Here is a 22,235-nt window from a genome sequence, read left to right as displayed (position 1 = left end):
AGAGGAATGTCCCACCTGGTTGTCAGAATGTCATCTTCAAAGCCACACACCAAGGTCATCTCCAAAGACTGTCGCATGCTTGTCAATATTATTACCCTACTAAAAGGTGGGCCAAGGAGACAATTTCTTTCTCATCCCACATTACTAAATGGACATAATTAATAAGTATTGCATACAACCTAACCAACAAGAAACAGCCTCATGGAACAAACAAAAAATGCTATAATTTATAACAGTTAAGTCTATAAGCATTAACCCACATGTGGCTAGTGAGTACTTGAAACATGGCTAGTCCAAATTGAGAAGTGTTATAAATTTAAGATACCCACTGATTTGGAGACTTAGTACAAAGAAAGGAATGTAAAATATCTCAATAATTTCTTAATATGGATTGCATGTTGATATAACATTTTGGATATATGGGGTTGAAGAAAATACGTTCTTAAAATTAATTTCACCCGTTTCTTTTCATCTTTTTAATGTGCCTTCTAGAAAATTTAAAATTACATATGTGGCTTGCATTCTATTTCTATTGGACAGCACCCACATACCAATATACCTTGGGTTTGCTATATCCTGCAAAGATAATTGGTCCCTTTGTCAACAGTTGCCAAAAGACAGAAGTAACTTCCAAGGATAGCCACTCTTAAAGGAGCAATCTGCAGTTCGTGAAACTTGATTAAGGAACTGGAAAACATTTCATGTGGAGGAGTGGAAGCTGCTCCAACGGCCTCAATTGTTGCAGGGGGAGCAGACAGGAGCTGTAGGAAAGCCCTCAAGTCCAGCTTCCTGCTCCCAGACATTACCACCATCACTCAAGTTCAAAAAAATAACAGCACTGCCATAAAATTGAGTGGATGCATGAAGGATTTGGAGGAGAAAACCCAGGAAAGCTGAGCCCCTGCGGTGACTACGCAATGTCCCTGCCACCCAACTTTCCCTTCTGCCCAGGCAGGACAGGGAAATGACCTTCCTGCTGAAGTTACTGGAGGGGGAACGCAGAGAGCAGGATGGCCTGGTCACAGGAGGAAGCAGGAGAAACGCTAAGCAACCTGCAAAAGCCCTCAATGCAAAGGTGCTGGAAGCTCCCAGAAGAATATGGACAGTGCGAAGGGAGGCCCCTGCGCATCTAGCAGCAGAGTCTTCCCCGGGCGCAGCCCACTTTGGACTCTGGCTGCCCTTGAGACGCATCAGACCCACTGGCATCGCCTTCTCCCATAACAAACTTGCCTTTTAGCTTGAGAAAACTTGTTCTTGGTGAATGAAGATTACTTTGCCTTTCTCTTAGGAGAGGACTGAAAGCACCAGTAGGTCAGCACTCTTACCAAGAGCCAGGAAAGCCACTTCTGCAAGTCTACTCCCCACCTGTGATTATCAACGCCCAGGTGAATAGCAAAGGTCGTGGAAGGTCTCCAACCAGATGCATCTCCTCATGAAAGAGGGCAAGTACCTGGTTGCACAACGTAGTTTTCCTTGCCAAATTAAAAGAAAAAGGAGTCTTAACTGGTACTCTGTGCTCTTTATGATTTCATCTATACAGGAAAGCCTGGTATCAGTCAGGAGCAAGATTCTCTGTCCCACGCTGTCAATGGTGCTATTCATCCAAGCCAGCCCATTAGCTCGCAATTAGTTTTTTTCTCCCCCACACACAACTTCCCCTTGTTTGGTAAGTAAAGCATCCTTTTCCCTTTTCTTTCTAGAGAATGTCAAATAGGCTCACAAGGATTGTACACGTGACTGTAACAAATATGGGGACTGTCAGGAGGCTGAAGAAACAGACATGAATATGCCGAGTGAAAGGAGCACAGGGAGATAGGAAGATCAAGACAGAAGTCGGGGCTCCCGCTCCAGAGCTCTTCTTTCGAAAAGCTGGGTTGAAGGTTCTGGCTTTCATTCAGTCACGTGTCATTTAGCATAGGAACCCTGTGCTGTGGGGTTGACTGTTGCCCGGGGACAACACTTGGGAGTTGATCATCATAAGCAAGTAGATGGCACAGGCTGACCCACGCAGGGCTGTGGCTGGACAACTTCTACACTGAAGGCCAGGCAAATCCAGGGCTGAGAAGTACCTGCGAAGAGCCCTAGAGCTTGTGACTGTGGCTTCTTCAGGCAGTGGGAAGGGCAAGTGTGGGAGTGCTGCTTTCCCTTTTGGATGAATAGCCCAAGGCCACTGAATTAAGTCATCCATGCTCAGATGGAAGAAGAGAAAACTGCAGTGGAAAGAGCTCCGGACGTGGAGTCCCATCGTGTGGCAAACAGACTCAAGTGATAATATGATGATGGTGACGACTCTTGGAAAAACCAAAACCAAAACACTGGTTTGGCGTTCTGGCTCAATCGCATCTGATATGTGACTCCCTCACATACAGACCAAATAAGCGCCCCAGTGCCAATCTAGTAAATATTAGCAAGACTTATTATTTTCTTTTCTCTTTTTTAATATAAAATTAAAGCTTTACCACTTTCCTCCCACACCCCTGGGGAGGGTGGTGAGCACAGACTGCTTTGGAGACCACTGGTTTCAAGGAGTTCAGTCTTTTAGAACATTTGTGTCACCGTTTTGTATGTTCTCCTGTTTTACAATGACATGGAGAATAAAGCTGAGAAACTACTACTGCAGTGGGTTGACATTTATTGTACAAGGAATATACCCCTCACCCTTTCTCCATTTATCTTTTCAAAGTCAACTGATATAATTGCCTTTATTTCATAGCAGCTGGATTTAAATAAAGGGATAGGTTTAAATAAAGTGTTTAAATAAAGGGATTTAAAAAAAATAGGGACTGAATTTAAATAAAGTCATCTCTTGGTATCCCTGGGGGATTGGTTCCAGGACCCCCGTGAATACCAAAAATCCATGGATGCTGAATTCCCTCACCTAAAATGGCACAGTTTTGCATGTAACCTACGCATAGCCTTCTGTATACTTTAAATCATCTCTAGATTAATTATACCTATTACAATGTAAATACTTGTTATATTTCTTAAAAATATAACAAGTATTTGAAATTCTTACAAATCAATGCAAATAGTTGTTATATTGTATTTTTAGGGGATAATGACAAGAAAAAAAGTCTGTACATGTTCAGTCTGTACAGATGCAATTACCTTAGTCCTAACTACATAGTACCCATCACAATAATATAACATTTTTTTCCAGATATTTTCAATCCATGGTTGGTTGAATCTGCGAATGGGGAACCCGCAGACACAGTGGGCCGACTGTATGAATTTCTTAGCTTAATGATTTTTAGATTCTTGGAATCTGCATAGCAATGGTATTGTCACTTATTATCTTTCTTCTCGCACCACCCTTACCCATATTTGGGTGGCTCCAGAATAAATTCTACTTTTCCTGTTGTCATAAATCACAAATGTACCTCCTAATGTTTTGAGTATGAGGTAACTTCAAAGGACAATAAAATAAAGTCCTTGCAAAATAATGACCCTGCTCACCAAACAAAGCAATTTAAAACAAACTAACATACACGGCAGAACAACATCACATGGCTCCGAGAAATCAGAGAAAATCAAAATACATGCTGGTTCTTATTTCAACACTTCATCTCAACATAAATTTAAAGGACAAACAAGAAAAGGTGTCAGAAGCATGGCAAGTTTGGGTGAAATCAAAGTCTATTTCATAATTTCTGGGTTTTCTCTTTTCCCTTTAGTCATTGAAATTCTTAAAAATCAAAGAAGCCCAGAAGTATGTTTCATAGAACAAAACAAAACAAAGAAACAAACGGCTAATGCTACCCTTGTACTTGGATTATAACTGAAGCAGGTAAAATGAATTCACAAAGCATAAACATACACTATTTTTATTTGCCTGTAAAGTAGCAGCTGCTTATCTATAGGCTATGATTACATAAAACAAATGCCCCAGGATTAGCTTCCCTCTTTCAGTTATGCTTCACTGGAAGTTAAGCTACTTCCTCCTCCCACAAATTTTCATGGAATGGCACTGGTGTTCCCTTCATTGTCTTCAAAGGGTTTGGAAGAGGGATCACATCAGCTTACAGTCAACAAAGCCAGACTTTTCCCATCGTGGTTTGATGGAAGCTAGACTCCAACTCAGCAGTTGAAGGATCAGGTCCATTTAAGTGTTAAATTCTTTTTGGTATGCTAGACACTTATCAAATCTAGTTTCCTGGCCACTTTTACTATTGACATTTTGCTATCAGAAGATGTAATTAAGAAAATGCTGCAAGCAATTAGAATGAGTTCGTTTTATTAGAAATATTTAGCTTTAAAACTTCTAAGTCAAGTCCATTAATCAGGAACTGCCCATTTCTAAACGGAGATCTTTTGATAGCCCAGGACAAGTAAATAAAACTCTAACGATCCGGGTGTTAACATTTCAGTCTGGCAGTGAAGCTGAGAAACATTAAGATCCTGGATTCTGAAGATGCAATTAGTTGAAATTTAATGAGCTGCAGAAGGATAAGTGACAGGGAAATGTAACTTTATATTTACAATTTCCTGACTTAGATGAACTTTTAAACACAGCAAACTAAGCCCTAGTCTAGGGCAATTTAACCTTTAAAAAAACAAGCATGTGGAGGTTAAGAATTGGCATTTGAAGATGGTACCTCCTAAAACTGCAGTGGCCTTCCAGATAATTTAGCAGGAGAGGCGGCCTCAAATCCAAGGTCAATGTTTTGCTTTGGATCGAAATGGCCCCTTATGTATAGAGCTGTGGCTCCTATTGAATAAAGTTTTCACACAAGAAATACACATACACACAACCACTACCAACACCACACATTCTTTCTGTCATTCTCATGTCTTTGAAAATATAGCCCATGTATTTTAGAAAGGCAAGAACCATAGACAGAGAAAGGGAAGTTGAAAACATATTCACAACCTTTAGATCTTTAGCAAGAATCCTCACAAGAATTTGTAACTTCTTAGCATATGTAACAAGAATATATAACTTCTCAGAATGGACTAAGGACCAGGAGAACTCTAGAAAGAGTAGGGTTTTCAAAGCCAGTAGTTCTTATGGAGTGTGGGCTGCATTTCCAGACTTTAGAGATGTCCTATCCACCCCCGACAGTATTTTGTTATTACTAAAATCAGGATACATCTTACAATTAATGTATGAGAGTGTCTTTGCTTTTTTTTTTGTTTTTAAAAAACACTGTTTAAAAGAGGAAGGGATACAATATACATAACATGGTCAATGGTAATTACAGTGGTGAAGTATTTTCACTTACTAAAATTGAATATAAATTTATTGTAAATGAGGCAGGATAGGTAACCTGGGGAAATTGACAACCTCCTCCAGGATACCAGGTGAGGTGCCTCACTGGTTACACAAGTGACCTGTGGCTGTATCCAGCACCTGCAGCTGGAGAAAACCGAGAACCAGTTTCACCCAGCAAGGCTAATCCCTATGACTGGGAACCTGACCTTTAGCTAATTTTAATGTCGTTAGAACGTCATTTTCGTTGCAGTTGCTAAGGCTCCCATCATGCATCTGATGCCATGACAGTTCCAGAGGAACCAAGTAAGGAAGAAAAAGCGGGAAACGGAGGGTCCCACCCAGGGGGAGGAGATGACTGAACCACATCAATGGGATCTCACTCATTCCCCACCCTGGGTGGGATTAAAACCCCCTGACTGTGACTTTCTCAGCACAACTGGTTCTCTGAGTTCATCCCAAACTGTCCTCTCAAGTGTGTACTTCAATTTCAATACATCAAGGTTGCTTTCCTGCGTCTGTCTCCCTCTTGAATTCTTTCTTGGGCAGAGATGAGAACCCGGTCCCCACTGAGCCGGGGTGAGTCCTCTCATGGACATCCTGGGAGCCTCTGGTGACATAAAGACACCTTATGGTATAAATGAACAGACCATCTGTCTTCTTTTTGTCATTCTGTCCTTTTTCCCTCTCCCTACTTATCCCCTTTCCTCCCTTCCAAGTTCATTACACACTACTATGTGCTAATTACTATATCAGGCAATTAAATCACTACTTTGGTGGAGTGGGCCATGATTAGGTATTATTTTCAAGCTTCCCAAGTGCTTCTAATGCTAAGGGATCAATTCGAACCACAGCTGAAGTGGAGACAAAGTTTTAGAAGGGTAGGAAAAGGGAAGATTAAAGGAAGTATAATGTATTAAGTAAAGTCTACTTTCTGGTAAGACTTTTATCAGCTCCTTTCTTCCCACGACAATTCTTTCATTATTAAAGTTTCTTCTAATCCATTAATTTTATCCTCAGCAATGTCTAATCTGCTCTTTATCTCATGCACTGAGTTTTAAATTCGATAACTATATTTTTTACTTTTTTATAGTTCTAATTGGTTTTCATTCAAATTGGCCTAGTCATAGTCGATAGTTTCTTGTTTATTGCCTATTTTGTAATACCACTTTTACGAGGTCTGACAATAAAATTCGCAAACTCATCCTAGAAAAAGCGTTACATATCTCATTGGTGAATATCACTACAGTCACCTTCGAAGTTCTCCCCTTGGGAAGCTATGCACTGATGCCAGTGCCTAGTCCACCCTTTAAAGCAATTTTGGAACTCTTTCCTGGAATGGCCATCAGGGCTGTCGTCATATTACCCTTGATGTCCTGAATGTCATCAAAATGTCTTCTTTCTAATATTTCCTTTGTCTTCAGGTAAAGAAAGAAGTCATTGGGGGCCAGATCAGGTGAGTAGGGAGGGTGTTCCAATACATTTATTTGTTTACTGGTTAAAAACTCCCTCACAGGCAGTGCTGTGTGAGCTAGTGCATTGTCGTGATGCAAGAGCCATGAATTGTTGGCATAAAGTTCAGGTCACCTAACTTTTTCACGCAGCCTTTTCAGCACTTCCAAACAGTAAACTTGGTTAACTGTCCAGTTGGTACAAATTCATAATGAATAATCCCTCTGATATCAAAAAAGGTTAGCAACATCGTTGCAACAAGTTCGTGAACTTAATTGTCCAACCTCGTATGTCTTTATTTCATACATGGTTATTTTATATTCGGTCCCTCATATTTCCTATATCTGAAGAGTCTTGGATATCCACAGCTGTTGTAATTGTTTCTGCTTATTCCCAGTGATGGTAGTCTGTTTATTTGAATGTTCAGTGATTTTTGATTATGAACTTACATTTTAGTTGAACTTAGCCATGAAAATCTGAGAAACGAAAACACCTCTAGATGCTGTATGTTTGCCTCTGCTGGGTGCTAGAGTTCACTGTCCACATGGAACCAATTTAGCCCCTCCACAAGTCCCAAGCTTTGTGCTGGGCTCTGAGGTCAGAATTGGATTCACAGCCCAGTCACTAATTGTAAGTGTTTTGCATATATAATCTAGTTAAACCTTACAGGGACTCACCTATAAGTACTATTATTATTCCCATTTTACAGATGAGGAAGCTAAAGCTTAGCATTTAAATATCCTCTCCCAAAGAAACACAGCCAGCGAATGGTGGAACCAGCATTCAAACTCAAAACACCTAACGTAAGAACCCATGCTTATAACTACCAGGACTCAGCGGCACCCTGAAAATCCTGAGACTATTGTGACCTGGTTTAACCATGAAGAATTCCAATAGCCCAACAGATTCTCATTCTAGTTATTCTGAAAATTACTAATATGGCATTTCAATTTATCACCCAAACATCTGAAATTACTGAAAAGAGAACGACTTTGAGTACATATACCTTATAAGTCATTATAAGAAAAGGTTATATTTTCATGTAGTCTCAGAAACTCAGACAGTCAGACACTGAGGTAACACAGGCGTTCTATGAATTCCCAGAAACTGATGAGGGTCTTCCTCAGCCCATCAGAAAATATTCCACTTTGGCTAAAATGAATCTAGTACTGAAAAGAGACTTTCAGGTTCCTATGAATAGAAACATGTGCACTAATTTCTATGACAAATTAGCCCTGAGTCTCACATAAACATCGCCGTGAGTGTACTATGTTTTAAGCCAACCTACCTTGTTCTGATTCCACTGCATATACATTGAGACAACAATAGAGAGCTCAGAGAAGAGGACACCTGTTAATAGCAGGCCTTGATGAAAGTGCTCAGAGAAGGCTTTAGGCAGGCAAGCACAAAGGGTCCCTACATTTCCCCAACAGAACCAAACACAGGAATGGTGGAAATTCTGACCTCATCTAGTGAGACTGTTTCTATCCTGGAAAGTGTTTCATCAAGTTCTGCAGATCAATATAGTAGTTTTGTAGACTCTGCTTACCATTGAGCTGAGATTATTTTCACAAAGGCTTGTGTGTCTAGGGACTGAAACTCTGTACCAGAGGCAGGACCAGAAAATGGGCCTTGTAGGTCTGGCATATTCCAAAACACAATCTAGTGATGGCACACTTGGCCAGGGACTCCCTCAGACAGTATTGAAGGTTGTACACCGAACAACCCGAGAGACACTGTTCCTAATATAGATGTTATTAGAATGTGTATTCCTCGTGGAAGAAAATGGCAGTAAAGGGTCTGGTTCAAATAAAAGCAGTATATTAGGACAATTTTTTGACAGACGGAATACAAGTATCTTGAGAGGTTGCCTTTTTTCTAATTCGGACAAAGGTGTGTTGGCCACTGGCTGCTTTGTTTTTTGTTCATCCCAAATGCTCTGCTATATTTATTTCCCAAATATGACTCTTGCCTCTGCCAGGAAATAGAGAGGGAGAGGATCAACTCAGGTGGTGGTCTCCTTCATCATTTAAGCACGCTTATCCTGCAACATTGCCCCATAGGCCATGCATAGGACAGAGGATGACAGCCCTGGAGGAGCAGAGGAGGTGAGAAGAACAGCAGCGGGAAAAACTGCCCAGGATGACCTTTCCCTATGTCACTTGCTCTTGGTGTCTTCCCTTCGACAGATTTCTAGAGTCCATGGCTCCTTTGCCTGAAACTTCAGGGCTTCCTTTCCACTAGTTCACTCCTTTGGTACCTCCAGCAGCAAATCAGGCAGAACAATCAGAAAACATACGATTTGACTTTACATGCCTCAAAACAGGGACCCTTTATCATTCATTGCTTCAACCTGACAGCCTAGCACAGTGTTTAGTTTAATGCAGATACACAAAAAAACTACACCAAACCAAAGCAAAACATAAAAACCAAACTGTGGTTGGGCAATGTGAATGAATACAATTATTCAGCAAAATGCATTTTTGGAATAACCAGTTGATTTCATTTATCCCTGACTTCACTGGGATTAATCTTATAAAACAAACAATAAGGGAAAATTGGATTACACAAGGCCAGACATTTTTTCAGCTCTGCTATACTTATTTCCCAAGAACTGACTAGAAGTGGCATGTGCCAAAGAGAATTTCATTTTAGGAACGATCGGGGAAAGTGATTTAATTTAGAAGGCAAAAACATAAAACCTTTCATTCAAAGAAATCAAGCAGTGAAGGGGTTGTTATTTATATTTGTAAAACATCATAAAAGTAAAGAGTAACAGAAGTCAAACTACAAATCAAAGAAAGTCGCCTCTGATCTGGGTAATCTGAATACTTCCTAAAATAGACAGTAACTGAAATAACTCTCTTACCTTGTAATTATTCATGATTTCAGTTAACCATGGCTTAACTGACTTTAACATATCTTCTCGCAAGTACTTTTCAACTTTGGATCCATCATTAAAAGTCCGGTTTCCCACGTGGATGGCTTGTCTCACTTCCGAGAGGGACAAAAATTTCCCAAAGTAACTATGGTCCTCAGGTTCCTGGTAGAAGGGGACAGCAGAAAGATATTAGGGATAGGAATAGGTGGCAGAACAGGTAAAACTTGGGCAAAGCTTCAAATTTCTCATAATATAACATAGATGTGATATGACTATTATGTCTCCACCCAGAAAAGTTTACCTTGTGGGTTTTGAGGTAATTTAAATTTTACTAACAGCAAATCTGGATGATCTGACAACTCTCAGAGTCAACACCCAATTTGCAAATACTGGATTTTTCTTTTCGGAATCTAATCTTTTGCCAGCTGTGACTCCAATTAACAGCCCCATTGGAAGTAAAGATAGGGAAAACAGAAGAGGTGAGATTATCAAAATCAATTTGCTCCTTGTCAGAGGATCTACGGAAAGAAGATCAAATGACTACATGAGGCCAGGTTGATGGCATGGTGGGTTACAAGCTGAGGACTTCTTTTCCATATTCTGTTTATTAAAACAACACACACAAAAACATCAGGTGAGCATAATTTAAAGGGGAACATACAGGGTGTACAAACAGATAATACTTTAGGAAAGACATAGGACAAAAGAAAAGTTATCCATGAGTATTATGTAAAAAAAAAAAAAAACCTGCATAAAAGTCCCTGTGATATTCATTATACTGAAAGTTACAAAAGAACAAAAAACTGTTAGAGCTTGAGATCAACAATTTTGTGTGTATCATCAACAATTTTTGCTGTGACGATATTACTTCGAAACAAATCTAGTCAGAAATTTTGTTTCTCTCTTGATACCATGTGTTTTTCTCTTGGTAAAATCTAACTCCAAAACCACAAGGCTGGCAGAAATTCACTTTATACTGACTGTATTTATAAAATAGTTCACAAATAAGACAATTTTACAAACAGAATGCATTGTCACATACGCTAGACGGAGATTATACAATCCAAATGGCCACTTTGGCTCACTTTGTCTTCTTTGATTAATTCTACACAAAAGACATCAACTTTGGCCTACTTTTATGAAAGAAACTACTTGAATACTTTGAGAAATACTCCAGAGGGCTCGAAGTGAGGCCCATACTAAATGCATGAAACATCTTAAGTTAAAAGTAAGACAAAGCAAATATTTTCACAAAGACTTTGGCAGTTTTGATTATCCAAACTGTCTTAAGTACAGAACAAATAATGTGGGAATTTTTAAGAAACTCACTACAGGCTTGGCACTCTGGGACCTGAAGCCCAGAACTGCAGGCCTGGCCTCTACCCTCCACAAAAGAACTTCTGTATAACAAGCTCGTTTGGGGGGATATTTTGTTAATCAGAGATTGTTTTGAGTTATCTGGAATATCACACATTCTCTGACCATTCTCACTGGTCAGATTATAATGTACACAACATTAGTGGTGGTGGTGGTGGTGTGTGTGTGTGTGGAGGGGTGGCGGGGGGTTTGGAATCCTACAGATCAGGAGACCAAATAATGAAACACAGTTTGGGCATATTTGTCTAGTATAAAGTCAGCTATCTTTCCCAAATCGGAGGAAGTTTGGCTTTGCCACAAGTTTTAAGCAACTACTATCATGGTTTTATAAATGTCATTACCGTGCACTGTAAAATGTTATAGTATGTGGAACATCCTGTAGCATTCTGGAAGTAAGAAGGGTCATTTGTTAAGTCACCATCTAGCAGTTTATCCATTACCTAGGTCGAGAGAGAGGGGGAGAAAGGAAGAAGGAAAACGTCAAGGTGGGCAAAAATACACAGGCATTTCTTATTTCATTTATTCAATAACTTTTTCATTCTTGCATTGTTTCATTCACCAACCACTGATTGCACATTTTCTCTGTGCAAGACACGGTCTTCAGCAATGGGGAAACAGTAGTGAACCAGACAGACCAAAAGTCCTCCCTCATGGAGCTTATATTCTAGAGGGGGACAATACACAAGCATCACTAGGTAAAATGTGCCGTATGTTAGAGTGGTAAGTGCTGAGGAGAAAACTAAAAAGGAGAAGGGTAGTAGGAAGCGCCCTGGGTGCCTGTGGACATATTGTGTGTGAATGTATTGGGCATTATAGAGGTGAAGAAACAGAGGTCTCGCTTAGAAAGCATTTGAATAAAACCTGATTGGAAGGGAGGAAGCGAGCCATGAAGACATCTAAGGAAAGAACATTCCAGGAGGAGGAAACAGCAAGCCCCAAAGTCCTGGCTGTGGCAGTGAGCCTTGTGGGGAAGGGCTGCTACAACATGGGTCACTGACCACTCAGCCACAGCACGAGAGAGGACAGAGGATATGGACGTACATGAAGGTGCTTGGAAGTGGCAGGAGTTATCTTTGGACGTCTAACTTTAAAAAGCCAGTCACCAGCTGAGGGTGAATGCAGTCTGCATGGTTGTGTGCTTTTCTCTAGCCATGTTTGGCTGCACAGAGGCAGACACGGAGTGGTAGAGAGATGCATTCAGCCAGGATTGTGGTTTGGCCAAAGGTGTGGATGGAAGTGCCAAAGGGGCACAGGCTAGGAATGTATATAATGACTGACCTAGGGTTTAAGTTGGGTAATCAGAGAAATTAAGACTTGGGAGGTTAGGGACCTTAAAGAGGTAGTATCAACGGACTGAAAGACTGGGGCTGCAGTACTGTTATTCGAGTTGGTGCATTCCAGAAGTGAGCTGGGAGGATGGGAGGTGCAGATGTTTGAATCTGAGATTATGGGTTTCTTTTGTTTTCTTTTTTGGTCATGGGAATGAGCAGCTCAAGTGAAAAGGAGAAGATCGCTGAAAGAGAGGAAATGAAGGAAATGAGGGACCAAGTAGTAAAAGGATCATGCAATCACCAAAAATAATGATAAGAACTATGCTGGAGAGGGTGACGGTGAGGCAGCAGCTACAATATTCAGGGAGTGAGAAGGAGTAAGGCAGGGGTTGGTGGGTCGATCACTACAAGAAGTGGTTGGTGGTCTCATGAGGACACGAGATTCAAAGTTTACCACTTTAGGAAGGAGGGAACATCATCTGGAAGCAGCAAGGAGGAACAAGGGGGACACTAACCCCACCTCTCAACCAAATGATACAAAGTAGGGAAGAGGGAAAACAACCCCCACTGGAGAGGGCTGCAGGGGAAGCAGCAGCAATAGGGGAGAGCAGGATTGGGGTAGAGCAAGGAGATGAAGTGAAAAGTCACAGAGAGATGGCACATTGGGGGTTTTGGGGATGAAGACACTGAGTTGGAAGGGGCTCTTGTAAAAAGGATTTTAAGGAATGAATTCAGCACATTTTCAAAACCATCTAGCAAGCAGGAATTTAGGTTTCTTACGAGGTAAGATATTAGTATCCTAATTGTCCAGGTATGGAAACTGAGGCACATAGAGATTAAGTCACTTGCCAAGGACACTCCACTTACAAGGTCAGGGAGAGTTGAACTCAGGTCATGACTCCCCACTCTGCATGCTCAACCACACACATAGCAGCTCCCCAACAGTCAGACTGCAGTGTCTCCTTGTTTTCAATTCTTTCTGGCCATGCTTTTGGACTTATTAGTTCTCTTTATCAAAGAGGAAGCAGCTTAACTTACTGAAGTCACTATGGCCACGGGGTTAGGGACCAAGGATGAAAAGGATAATCAGTGTGGAATTGTGGAGGTGGGTAGTACATATGCTTTAGCCAATGCCAGGGTAGGTCAGGGCCACTGCATCTGGCTGTGTAGATGGTATACCACACGGGAACGCCTGGCTGGGGGTTGAGATGGGGCAGAGAACCAGCCAAAGATCTTCTTGCCAGGCTGGGTAACCTGGCTCAGGGCTGTGCTTTGAGAAATGGCCACCTTTTATGCTCACACAATGGTGGCATCTGCTTGCCAAACCCTGAAACCACAGGACTATGTCAGCTCAGAGGAGGTGTCTTTTTCTAATTTGTCCACCCAGAGGGGACACTATAGGTTTGCAGGAATCCTGAGTGCATGCAGCATTTTTGGAATTCATCTTTAGAAATTATCCTCAACACCAATGGGAATATAAATTCAACCGTTAAGAATGGATTGGATTTTCAGAAACAAAAATCATTTGCTGTGAAACAAATTAGGTAGGGGGTCAGGACCTGTGAAATCCTGTTTCATAGGACCTGTGAAAACTTGTTTCGTGAAGAGAACTCTGTGATCCAGAACATTGTCATGGTCAGGTTGGCAATACGGGACCAGACATGCGCCATTGTGCACCTTGCAGAATCGCTAAGAGGCCGCAGGAGTTTTACAGAATGCCTCAAAATTACCACAGGAGAAATACTAGGTTGGAAATGGGGGAACAATCCTCGCCTTATGCCTGCCAGTCTGTTATGTGGCTTTTGGCGGTGGCTGGCACCCCTCCAGGCCTTAACATCCTCATCAGTGGAATGTGGATGTGCACGTGTGTGTCAGGAGAGAAGAGCCCTAAAGTTCCCTCCAGCTCGGAGTTACGGCTCTTTCATTAACTAAATCATTCTAAGGGATCAGAACACCAAACAGGTATTGAGGCCTGAGATGTTGACATTGGTTTTTTTTCTTAGGTTTCAGGATTTCTCGGAGTCGTCTACTGCAGGTGTTGGAACAGTTTAGACCCCACTACTTGCTGACTTTCCTGTTTTATCCATTTTCCTTGAAAAAGCAAAGGTCTCCATGTTTTAATTCATCACTCAAGATGTTGGACTAGTGGTGAGAGAGACACTGCATACCTTCAAGGGTATTTTTGGTTTTTCTCTTTGTTTGTTTTTGGATGGATCTGATTTGGGAAAGACCCTACTTAACCTCATGGGCCATCTTCCCATTATCTCTGAATACACAAAACACCTGAACTTTTCAAGAGTGTCACAAAATCCTGTGGCTGCTGCATTGTGCACCATGGACGTCTTTCTGCGTTCTTTATCCCTTTGGGCCTATCAAATATTCTTGCTCTTGACATTGCTAATCCCTGTGTCCTTCTTCAGAAACACAGCAAATGTCTCACTTACAGATTGGTCTCATGCAATGTAAAATTTGATATGAATTCTAAATTTAAAGGTTTAGTCCTTTTTAAACCTTTTCTGTCTACCACAGCAGGGAGCCTAACACCAGTCTTGAAAATACAGTCATTGCAAGTTGAAGAATGATCCTACACGTCCTCGATAAGATCCCTCTTCCTTCACCTTTACAATCACAAGAAATTCTGAATCCACACTCTGCAGCCGCAGCAGGTGCTCTCACACAAAGAAAGGGGAGCCTGCTGGCATCCGTCCTGGGGATGGCTCAGGGCTTACTGAACTCAATCCAGTTGCACAGCTGGCTGCTCTCAGAATTTATAGCCAGGACAGTCACTGCCGGGGGCGGGGATATCAGGTAGAGAGTGTCCTGGCACCCACTTGTGCAATGGAGCATAACTTACGGTATCCCCCTCTCCCTAAGTTTGTATGTCTCCTGTTTTGATCTGAACCAGCTGACCTGTGGTGCCTAAAAGACTATTAATATTGGGCTTCAGTCTTAATAACAATAATGTGTTAGGTAAAGTATTACAGGATGTGCTTTCAATAACAAAAAGATCAAAGTCCTCAAAATTCAATCTTTGTCAAACATGATGGCTCTGCGGTAAAGGTGGCAATAACCCGCTATGGGAGATTGTTTACACATGATCTTTGCATTGGCCAACACACACAAACACAAAACCCAACCTCCTGTATTCTAATATTTGGTGTAGTCTTGCATGTTAAATAACAACAAAAACAGAGGGTGAAGACTACAACCATATTACTGGATTCTCAATTTCAATTTAAGAGGAGCAATGTGACAATATTTACAAATAGCAATGGCTGTTTGTAAAAAGTTTCAAATCACTACACATTACCATCTTTGTTCCTGACACACAGGACCATGTGACATTTGTCACACACTGTGGTCACTTCTCCAGCTGAAACCCTGTGTGTGGTGGGTAGTACCCTTCCGGAGGGTTTAGAGCACATGTTGAAGCATATGAGTCCACTTTCTAGGCTACCTTTCTTCTGATTCCCTTATGATATAGGGTGTGCCCTTAGGGCTGCACAGCGCTTAAAGAAATCAAAACAGTACATGGAAGACACAGTTACATAAACACCCTGAAGTGATCTCAGATTGAAAACGTAGCGAATGTATGTTCCGAGAAACTCAGGCAGCTCTGTTTTTCTTGAGGAGCCATGCACCTTGCCTCCTGATCTCGGGCAGTGTGACAGATATACCTTCTCTACCAACAGCAAAAGCCCGAGAGCACCGGGTGCTTCGAGGACTCTCCTCAGATGGTTCTCATTGCTCCAGGGCAGCACAGGCCCCAGAACTCACTTCAAAGGCTGCAAACCACTTCTCCTCCTTCATGTATTTTACACACTCATCACACTGCTTCTGGAAGTACTTTCTCTGCTTCTCATCCAACAAGCCAATTTGGTACAGGAATGAGGCATAGCCCTCTATGATCTGAGGAGAAAAGAGACAAACACAAATGCCACAGGGCAAGAAAGAGAGAAGTTAGGGAAGCCCATTGCTTGGTGACATAACTCTTTGTAATTTGTCAGTCTCGTGCTGGAATTAGCCAAACAAGACAATTACACACACACACACATGCACACAACCCCCCACACATCACGTACCTCAAAACATACAACACAAATACAACACATACAAACATATACAAAAAACACACACCACATAACACACACATACAAACACACAGCACACATACACACACAACACACATACATACAACACACACAAACACATTACACACGTACCACACACCACCCACTAACACACACACCATACACATACACACACTGCACAAACACACATAACAGATATACACAAAACATAGACAACACATACCACATAACAAACACACATAAACATACACACTCAACACACATATACACACATGAACTCCTACACATGCCCTCACAGTTAACCTAGGCTGACATAGTAAGTTGACACCTTAAAGCATTTGGTAAAAACTAGAAGATTGAAATTATTAGACAGTCAACTGGGCAACAGTATTTCCCTTTATTGGGTTAGGTCTCTAAGGTCAGAGGAGCCTCCATCTTCTTAACGGGGATTTATTCTCCTTCAGGAACAAAATGGAAATGAAAGGCAGACACCTACCGACTCCGGATCAGAATATCCATCTCCAATAGCAATTCCTTTCAGGTTGATCTTCACCGACATCATGGGATTGAGCGTGTGGATATAGTGTGCAATGGCCGGCACATACTTCCCTGCGTACGACTGAGAAGGGCAGATGTTAAGAGGAGTCATCACACACGTGTGCTAGTAAAATTATGTGTTTAAGCTCATGAGAACAACAATCAGACAGCAGTGTCTCCACAGGAGACAGACGTAACCGCACACTGAAAATTCTGTAACAGCAAAGAGCTCTCTCTTTCACTCCTTTTGCCATCCCAAGTAGCAGCACGTGACACGCAAGTCACCGGTTAGGTGCACAAAAAATAGTAAGTGAACATTCTAATTTCCTTCCCCCCAAAAAACCAACCACAAACATGTACCAGTGAACACAATTCTGGTAAGCCCATCCATAGGGCTTTTTTTTTTTTTTACCAGGAAGTTCCATTATTAAAAAAGAAAATAAAAATCTCAAAGCCAAAATTAAGATTTCAAAACCTGTATAATGATGCAAATTTTGAGATCAACATGTATTGAAGGAAAAGGAAAAGGGAAATAATATTTCTTGGCCACTAAAATTGTCACTTGAACTTGCCTCTGTTTCCTAGTACAGGGTTCTTTTGCAGTTTCAAAAGATTTTGTGGACACAACCATTAGAATAATAACTCAGCTTTTAGATTATGCTGGCAAAACTACTATTAGTTCAGTATATTTAAAAATCACTTTGTATTTTTTCCATTAAAAATTTGCCTTCTTGGGGCAGCCGGTTGGCTCAGTTGGTTAGGGCGCAGTGCTTATGACACCAAGGCCACCTGTTTGATTCCCACATAGGCCAGTGAGCTGCGCCCTCCACAACTAGATTGAAAATGACTTGGAGCTGATGGGTCCTGGAAAAACACACTGTTCCCCAATGTTCCCCAATAAAAATAAAAATAAAAAGTTGCCTTCTTAACACCTCCGCTTGTACTTTTAATATTAAATTTCATATGTTCAAAATGAAGCTCCAATCCCCAAGCCCTCCTTGCAGCCTCCCTTTCAAATAATGTTAGCTCTGCTCTTCTAACTGGTTAGACCAAAAATCTTGGCCTACAAAAGTCCACAAAAGTGGACTTACCCCACAAAAGTCCATCAGTGAATCTTATCAATTCAACCTATTCTATCACCCATGTCCAGAATCCAGTGTTTTCTCCCATCCCCACTTCATCACCTTGCTCCAGGTACGATCATCTCTCACCTGGATTATTGCAGTAGCCTAACTGGCCCCCTGCTTTCACCCTTATCCTTGTCCATCTATTTTCAAGACAGCCTGTTAACCATAAATCAGATCATGCCACTCTTCTGCTCAAACCCTCTAATGACTTCCTCTCTCCCTTAGAGTAAAGTGCTTTTTCTGAGACATAAGGGCTGGCAAGATCTGGTTACTCCACTCACATTACCCTTTACTACCTACCCTCTTGCTCAGTCCTCTTCAGCCCCTCTTGGACCACAGCCATAACTGTGATCTGTCCTGGTCTTCCCACCAGGGCCTTTGCATTAGCTCATTCCACCTCCTGGAATGCTCTCCCCCAGAGCTCCCTCACTTCCTGGCCACCCTATATAAAATTTTCATTTTTCTTCTTCTTCCCCTCCCTCTCCTTCTCCTTTGTTTAAAAATATTTTCTATGCCCCTTCTCTCCTTTTCCATCCTAATCCTTCTCCTTCTCCAGCACACGTTTGCTTATTTATCTTGAATTGTTATTGCCCCACCCAGACGAGAGTGGAAGATCCATGAACACGGGGACGTCTGTCTGTTTTTGTTTCTTAGTGTATTCCCTGTGTGTGATGCTGTTTCTTTGTTAATGCTCAATAAATAGTTGTTGAATAAATGCATCTTGAATTAGCCTACATGCATTTGAAAAACAGCAATGCATGTATGTTCAAAATGGACTAGAGGCATCACGTGGGTACGTTCGAATCTGCAGACCCTTCGTAATATTTCCAAGGCTCTCTAGGGGTTTGCAGTTCAAAGACTGGGAAGCCCCGAGAGCACTCATTTATTCCATAGAATAATCATATGCTGAAGATATCGTTATTCCCATTGCACTACGAAGACGCCGGGGCTCAGAGAGGTTCAGTGGTAGAGCCAGAATTAAACTTGGTCTGACCCATTCCAAAACAAAACTCCTTCCAAGTCATGATAAAAAATGTAATTTACGTAATTTATACAAAATCTTCTAGCTGACGCAGCCCTCATGTGCAATAATAATTATTTAGGCAAAGTACTGAATCAAAGCAATTTATCTATTCATACTCATGAACACATTTTAGCTTCCTTGTGATAATATAAAGATGTGTTTACATTTTTGAAATTTCGTTTGTTGAATAATTGTGCTATATATTCTCTCATTAAGCACAAAAGCGAACACTTATCAAATAAAATTTCTGTCACATGACCCCCCAAAAGCAAATTTCCTTGTGTAATCATTTTACTGGTAAAGATGTATTATATAACCTTGATTCTATAATGGTTTATTGGGCAATTCTTCTGTCAAAGGCATTATGCTAAATACTTGAGGAGACACAAAAAGGAATAAAGTACAAAACATGTAACGTTCACAATTTCTTTTGAAAACACATTGTGGAAAACTCAACTCAGAAGTGATAAGGAAAAGTTTACTGTTTCATGGATTATTATGCCCACAATGTGTACACTGCCCAGCACGTAGTCGGTATATAAAAATATATTGGATCAATGAATGGCTTATCTGACATTACTTCTAAACATTTTTTCTCTACTGGAAATTAGTACACATGCTTAAAAGTATATTTTCCAGTGTTATCATCACTCAAGTTGTCTTGTTATAAAGCCTGGCAATAAAACACCTCTCTCGTCTCCTTTTTTTTTTTTTTTTTCTGAGATGGAAGGGTGTGTACTTTAAGTTGCTGTATAGGTAGTGATGACAAACTTAAGCGAAAACAGACACATTTTTATGGCACCTTCCCGCTGTGAGCATCATGTGTATCTGGGATATATCCAGGCAGGAAATTAAGAAGAAACACCCATTCAATTTCCGAGTATCTACGATGAAACAGGCTATTCCACCTACTTTCATTTGAGCCAATTTAAGGTTAATATTATCTTCCTACATTTTAAAATGATGAAAACATGGGTCTGTGCATTTCCATCACGTGCCTCTCTGGAATTCTGTCCAGGCTTGGCTGCCTCTACACCTCCCATTTCTCACATCAAATCACATTTCAGTCAATAGTCCTGGAATAGACTATGGGTTTCTGGTTCCCCAAGCTGGGGTCCAACCTTGGGTTTTTCCACTACACGCTTGCTAACCTGACCATTTATGGAAAACAAGACAAGAAGAAGAGTAGCTGTGGACAGCACCCCAAACACATTCCTCAATGTTCATTGCACATCTGCTAACCTAACAATGCTGATGTTTACCTCACTGTTTGCTTTCTAATGACGATCACACACTTCCTTGCCTGTGTCAGTGTGACAAATCCTTCACTGCCATTTTCATTACTCATTCCATTGGTTGAGTGACTCAGGCTGCTGTTACACAGTAGACAATTATAGGATTATTTTATGGAGAACAGACACTGAGACGTTATAGTGAAATTTCAATTATTTCCCTCTCCTTGTTGACACATATTTCTCTCTCTCTCTCTTTTTTTGCAAGCTCAGACTTGTTTATTCGTCCTCAATTTTACGATTCTCAGATCACCACGAGCCCATTAAAAGACAATGAGACAATAAATCAAGTATGTATTATTTTACTCAATTTTCCCTTTTCTGGGTATGTTTTAAATAGACTAGAGCTCCTTATTTGGGGGGAGGGGGAGAATTTATGTGTGCTTGTCTGATGTATCAGAAATGGACTAAATGACCCCTATGGACTTACAACAGTGATCCTGTAGTTTTGTGAATTCTTGCTTCTTTTGTTCTGAATTCTGCCTGTAACAAGGACGAACGCAACCCCCATCACAACCGTGAGCCCTGCGGCTCCTCTGATCTCTCGCTGGTGTTCACCAATGTGGGCAGCACCTGGCCAGTGGAGCTCCCAAAGTCTGTGAATTAACACTAACCTTCTCCCATCACATCAGACCGTGGCCTCATAAAAACTCAGCACGGCATCACAGCGATTGTAAAAGGGAAGGAGAAAAGCATGGCCACGTAGTGTTTTAGGATTCAGCAGTGACCTTCAAATGAGGAACTCAGCCATAGAAACATTTATCTAACACGATCATTCAAACTAGGTTAGCCATCAACACATCAGGATTTTAGTCTGCCCTTAGTATTCCTTTCTAATATTTAAAGAGGCTTCACGCTGCAATTTCCAACATAGTTCTGCTTTGGTTCATTTTCCCATGGTGATCATATTTTGAGATTGCCTCTGAGAAGAAGGACCAGAGATATTGGGGTGTGTTTGCATCTGCTTGTATTTGCTGGAGCTTAAAGAAGCAATAAAACTCCAGTTTTCCTTCTTATATCAGAAGATCTCTAAAGTCAGCTCTCAATCTTTTATTTCCCCCACGAGAATAAAAGGTCTCAACATCACAGTTGCACAGTGGTTTTGAATCTTGGTCTGCAATCTTTCTGAGTTCCTAAATGATGCTTGGAACAGCCTAATGGAAATCACATTAAGAGCATATTGTACTTGTAAAAATAGTCTAGAGAGAATGTAATGCTTGGTTAATTATCCAGATGTGTAAAAGCACAATGAAATTGGACTTAAAGAAACTTGTAATCGTGTATTCTGTCTGAATCTCTCCTTTCTTACATGTTTCAACAATATTCATAGCAAACTTGCTGCACCCTGGCCACCCAGTGACTTTTAAGGAAGGAAAAAGGATTTCATATCTAAAATCAAGCTTTAGTCAGCTCCTTCAGAAGAAAAAAAAAATCGTGTCAGAGAATAATACTATAATGGAAACAATGCCCTCTTACAGAAATTTCACATATGTTAGCAGCTACTATTGTTTAAGCTTTTCTCAGTGGTCTACATTTCTTACTAAAGTTTAGTTTTTAAAAAAAATGCAGTTATTTTCATTCTCTGCTGTGCTTCTAAGTATACATTTTATGGTGAAACATGCAGAAACTTTATGGGTGATAATGAGCAATGGCCTTTGAAATGAGCCACTCCTAAACCCGTACTCCAAGTGTCACTATCCACAGACCCTAATTCCTAACCTCTGTCTGGCAAGTGGGGAAGGGGGCATTGTCCACTCCACTCATGGCACTAGACTGAGGATGGGCAAAGTCATTTTGTGTCCTTTTGCCTGCTCTGCCCCCACTCTCTCAGCCACTCTGGCTGGAGCTGCCATGAGTGTCTCTTTGAAGAACTCTCTATGGGGCTGATGAGAACTCCCTCATGTCCCCAAAAGGAGACAAAGTGAGCCGCCCTCTGGAGAAAGTCATACCAGTGCAGTGTCCTCTAGCTGTCCT

The 22,235-nt window shown here is 41.1% G+C and overlaps 1 protein-coding gene across 4 annotated transcripts in view; it reads right to left on the bottom strand.

Annotated features, from left to right (window-relative positions):
• Window positions 1–22,235, bottom strand: part of CPVL (carboxypeptidase vitellogenic like) — a 114,567-nt gene that overhangs the window by 33,328 nt on the left and 59,004 nt on the right. For all 4 annotated transcript variants that reach the window (XM_081080316.1, XM_081080314.1, XM_081080317.1 and 1 more), the window contains 4 exons: window positions 16,778–16,900; window positions 15,968–16,099; window positions 11,261–11,359; window positions 9,531–9,704 (listed from right to left, as the gene is read on the bottom strand). In XM_081080316.1, coding sequence (XP_080936442.1) covers window positions 9,531–9,704; window positions 11,261–11,359; window positions 15,968–16,099; window positions 16,778–16,900 — 528 coding nt within the window. The remainder of the gene's footprint in view (window positions 1–9,530; window positions 9,705–11,260; window positions 11,360–15,967; window positions 16,100–16,777; window positions 16,901–22,235) is intronic.

Source organism: Rhinolophus hipposideros, assembly GCF_964194185.1.
Source record: "Rhinolophus hipposideros genome assembly, chromosome: 18".
In the NCBI taxonomy this organism is placed as follows: Eukaryota; Metazoa; Chordata; class Mammalia; order Chiroptera; family Rhinolophidae; genus Rhinolophus; species Rhinolophus hipposideros.
This window is presented reverse-complemented; position numbering and strand designations above follow the sequence as displayed.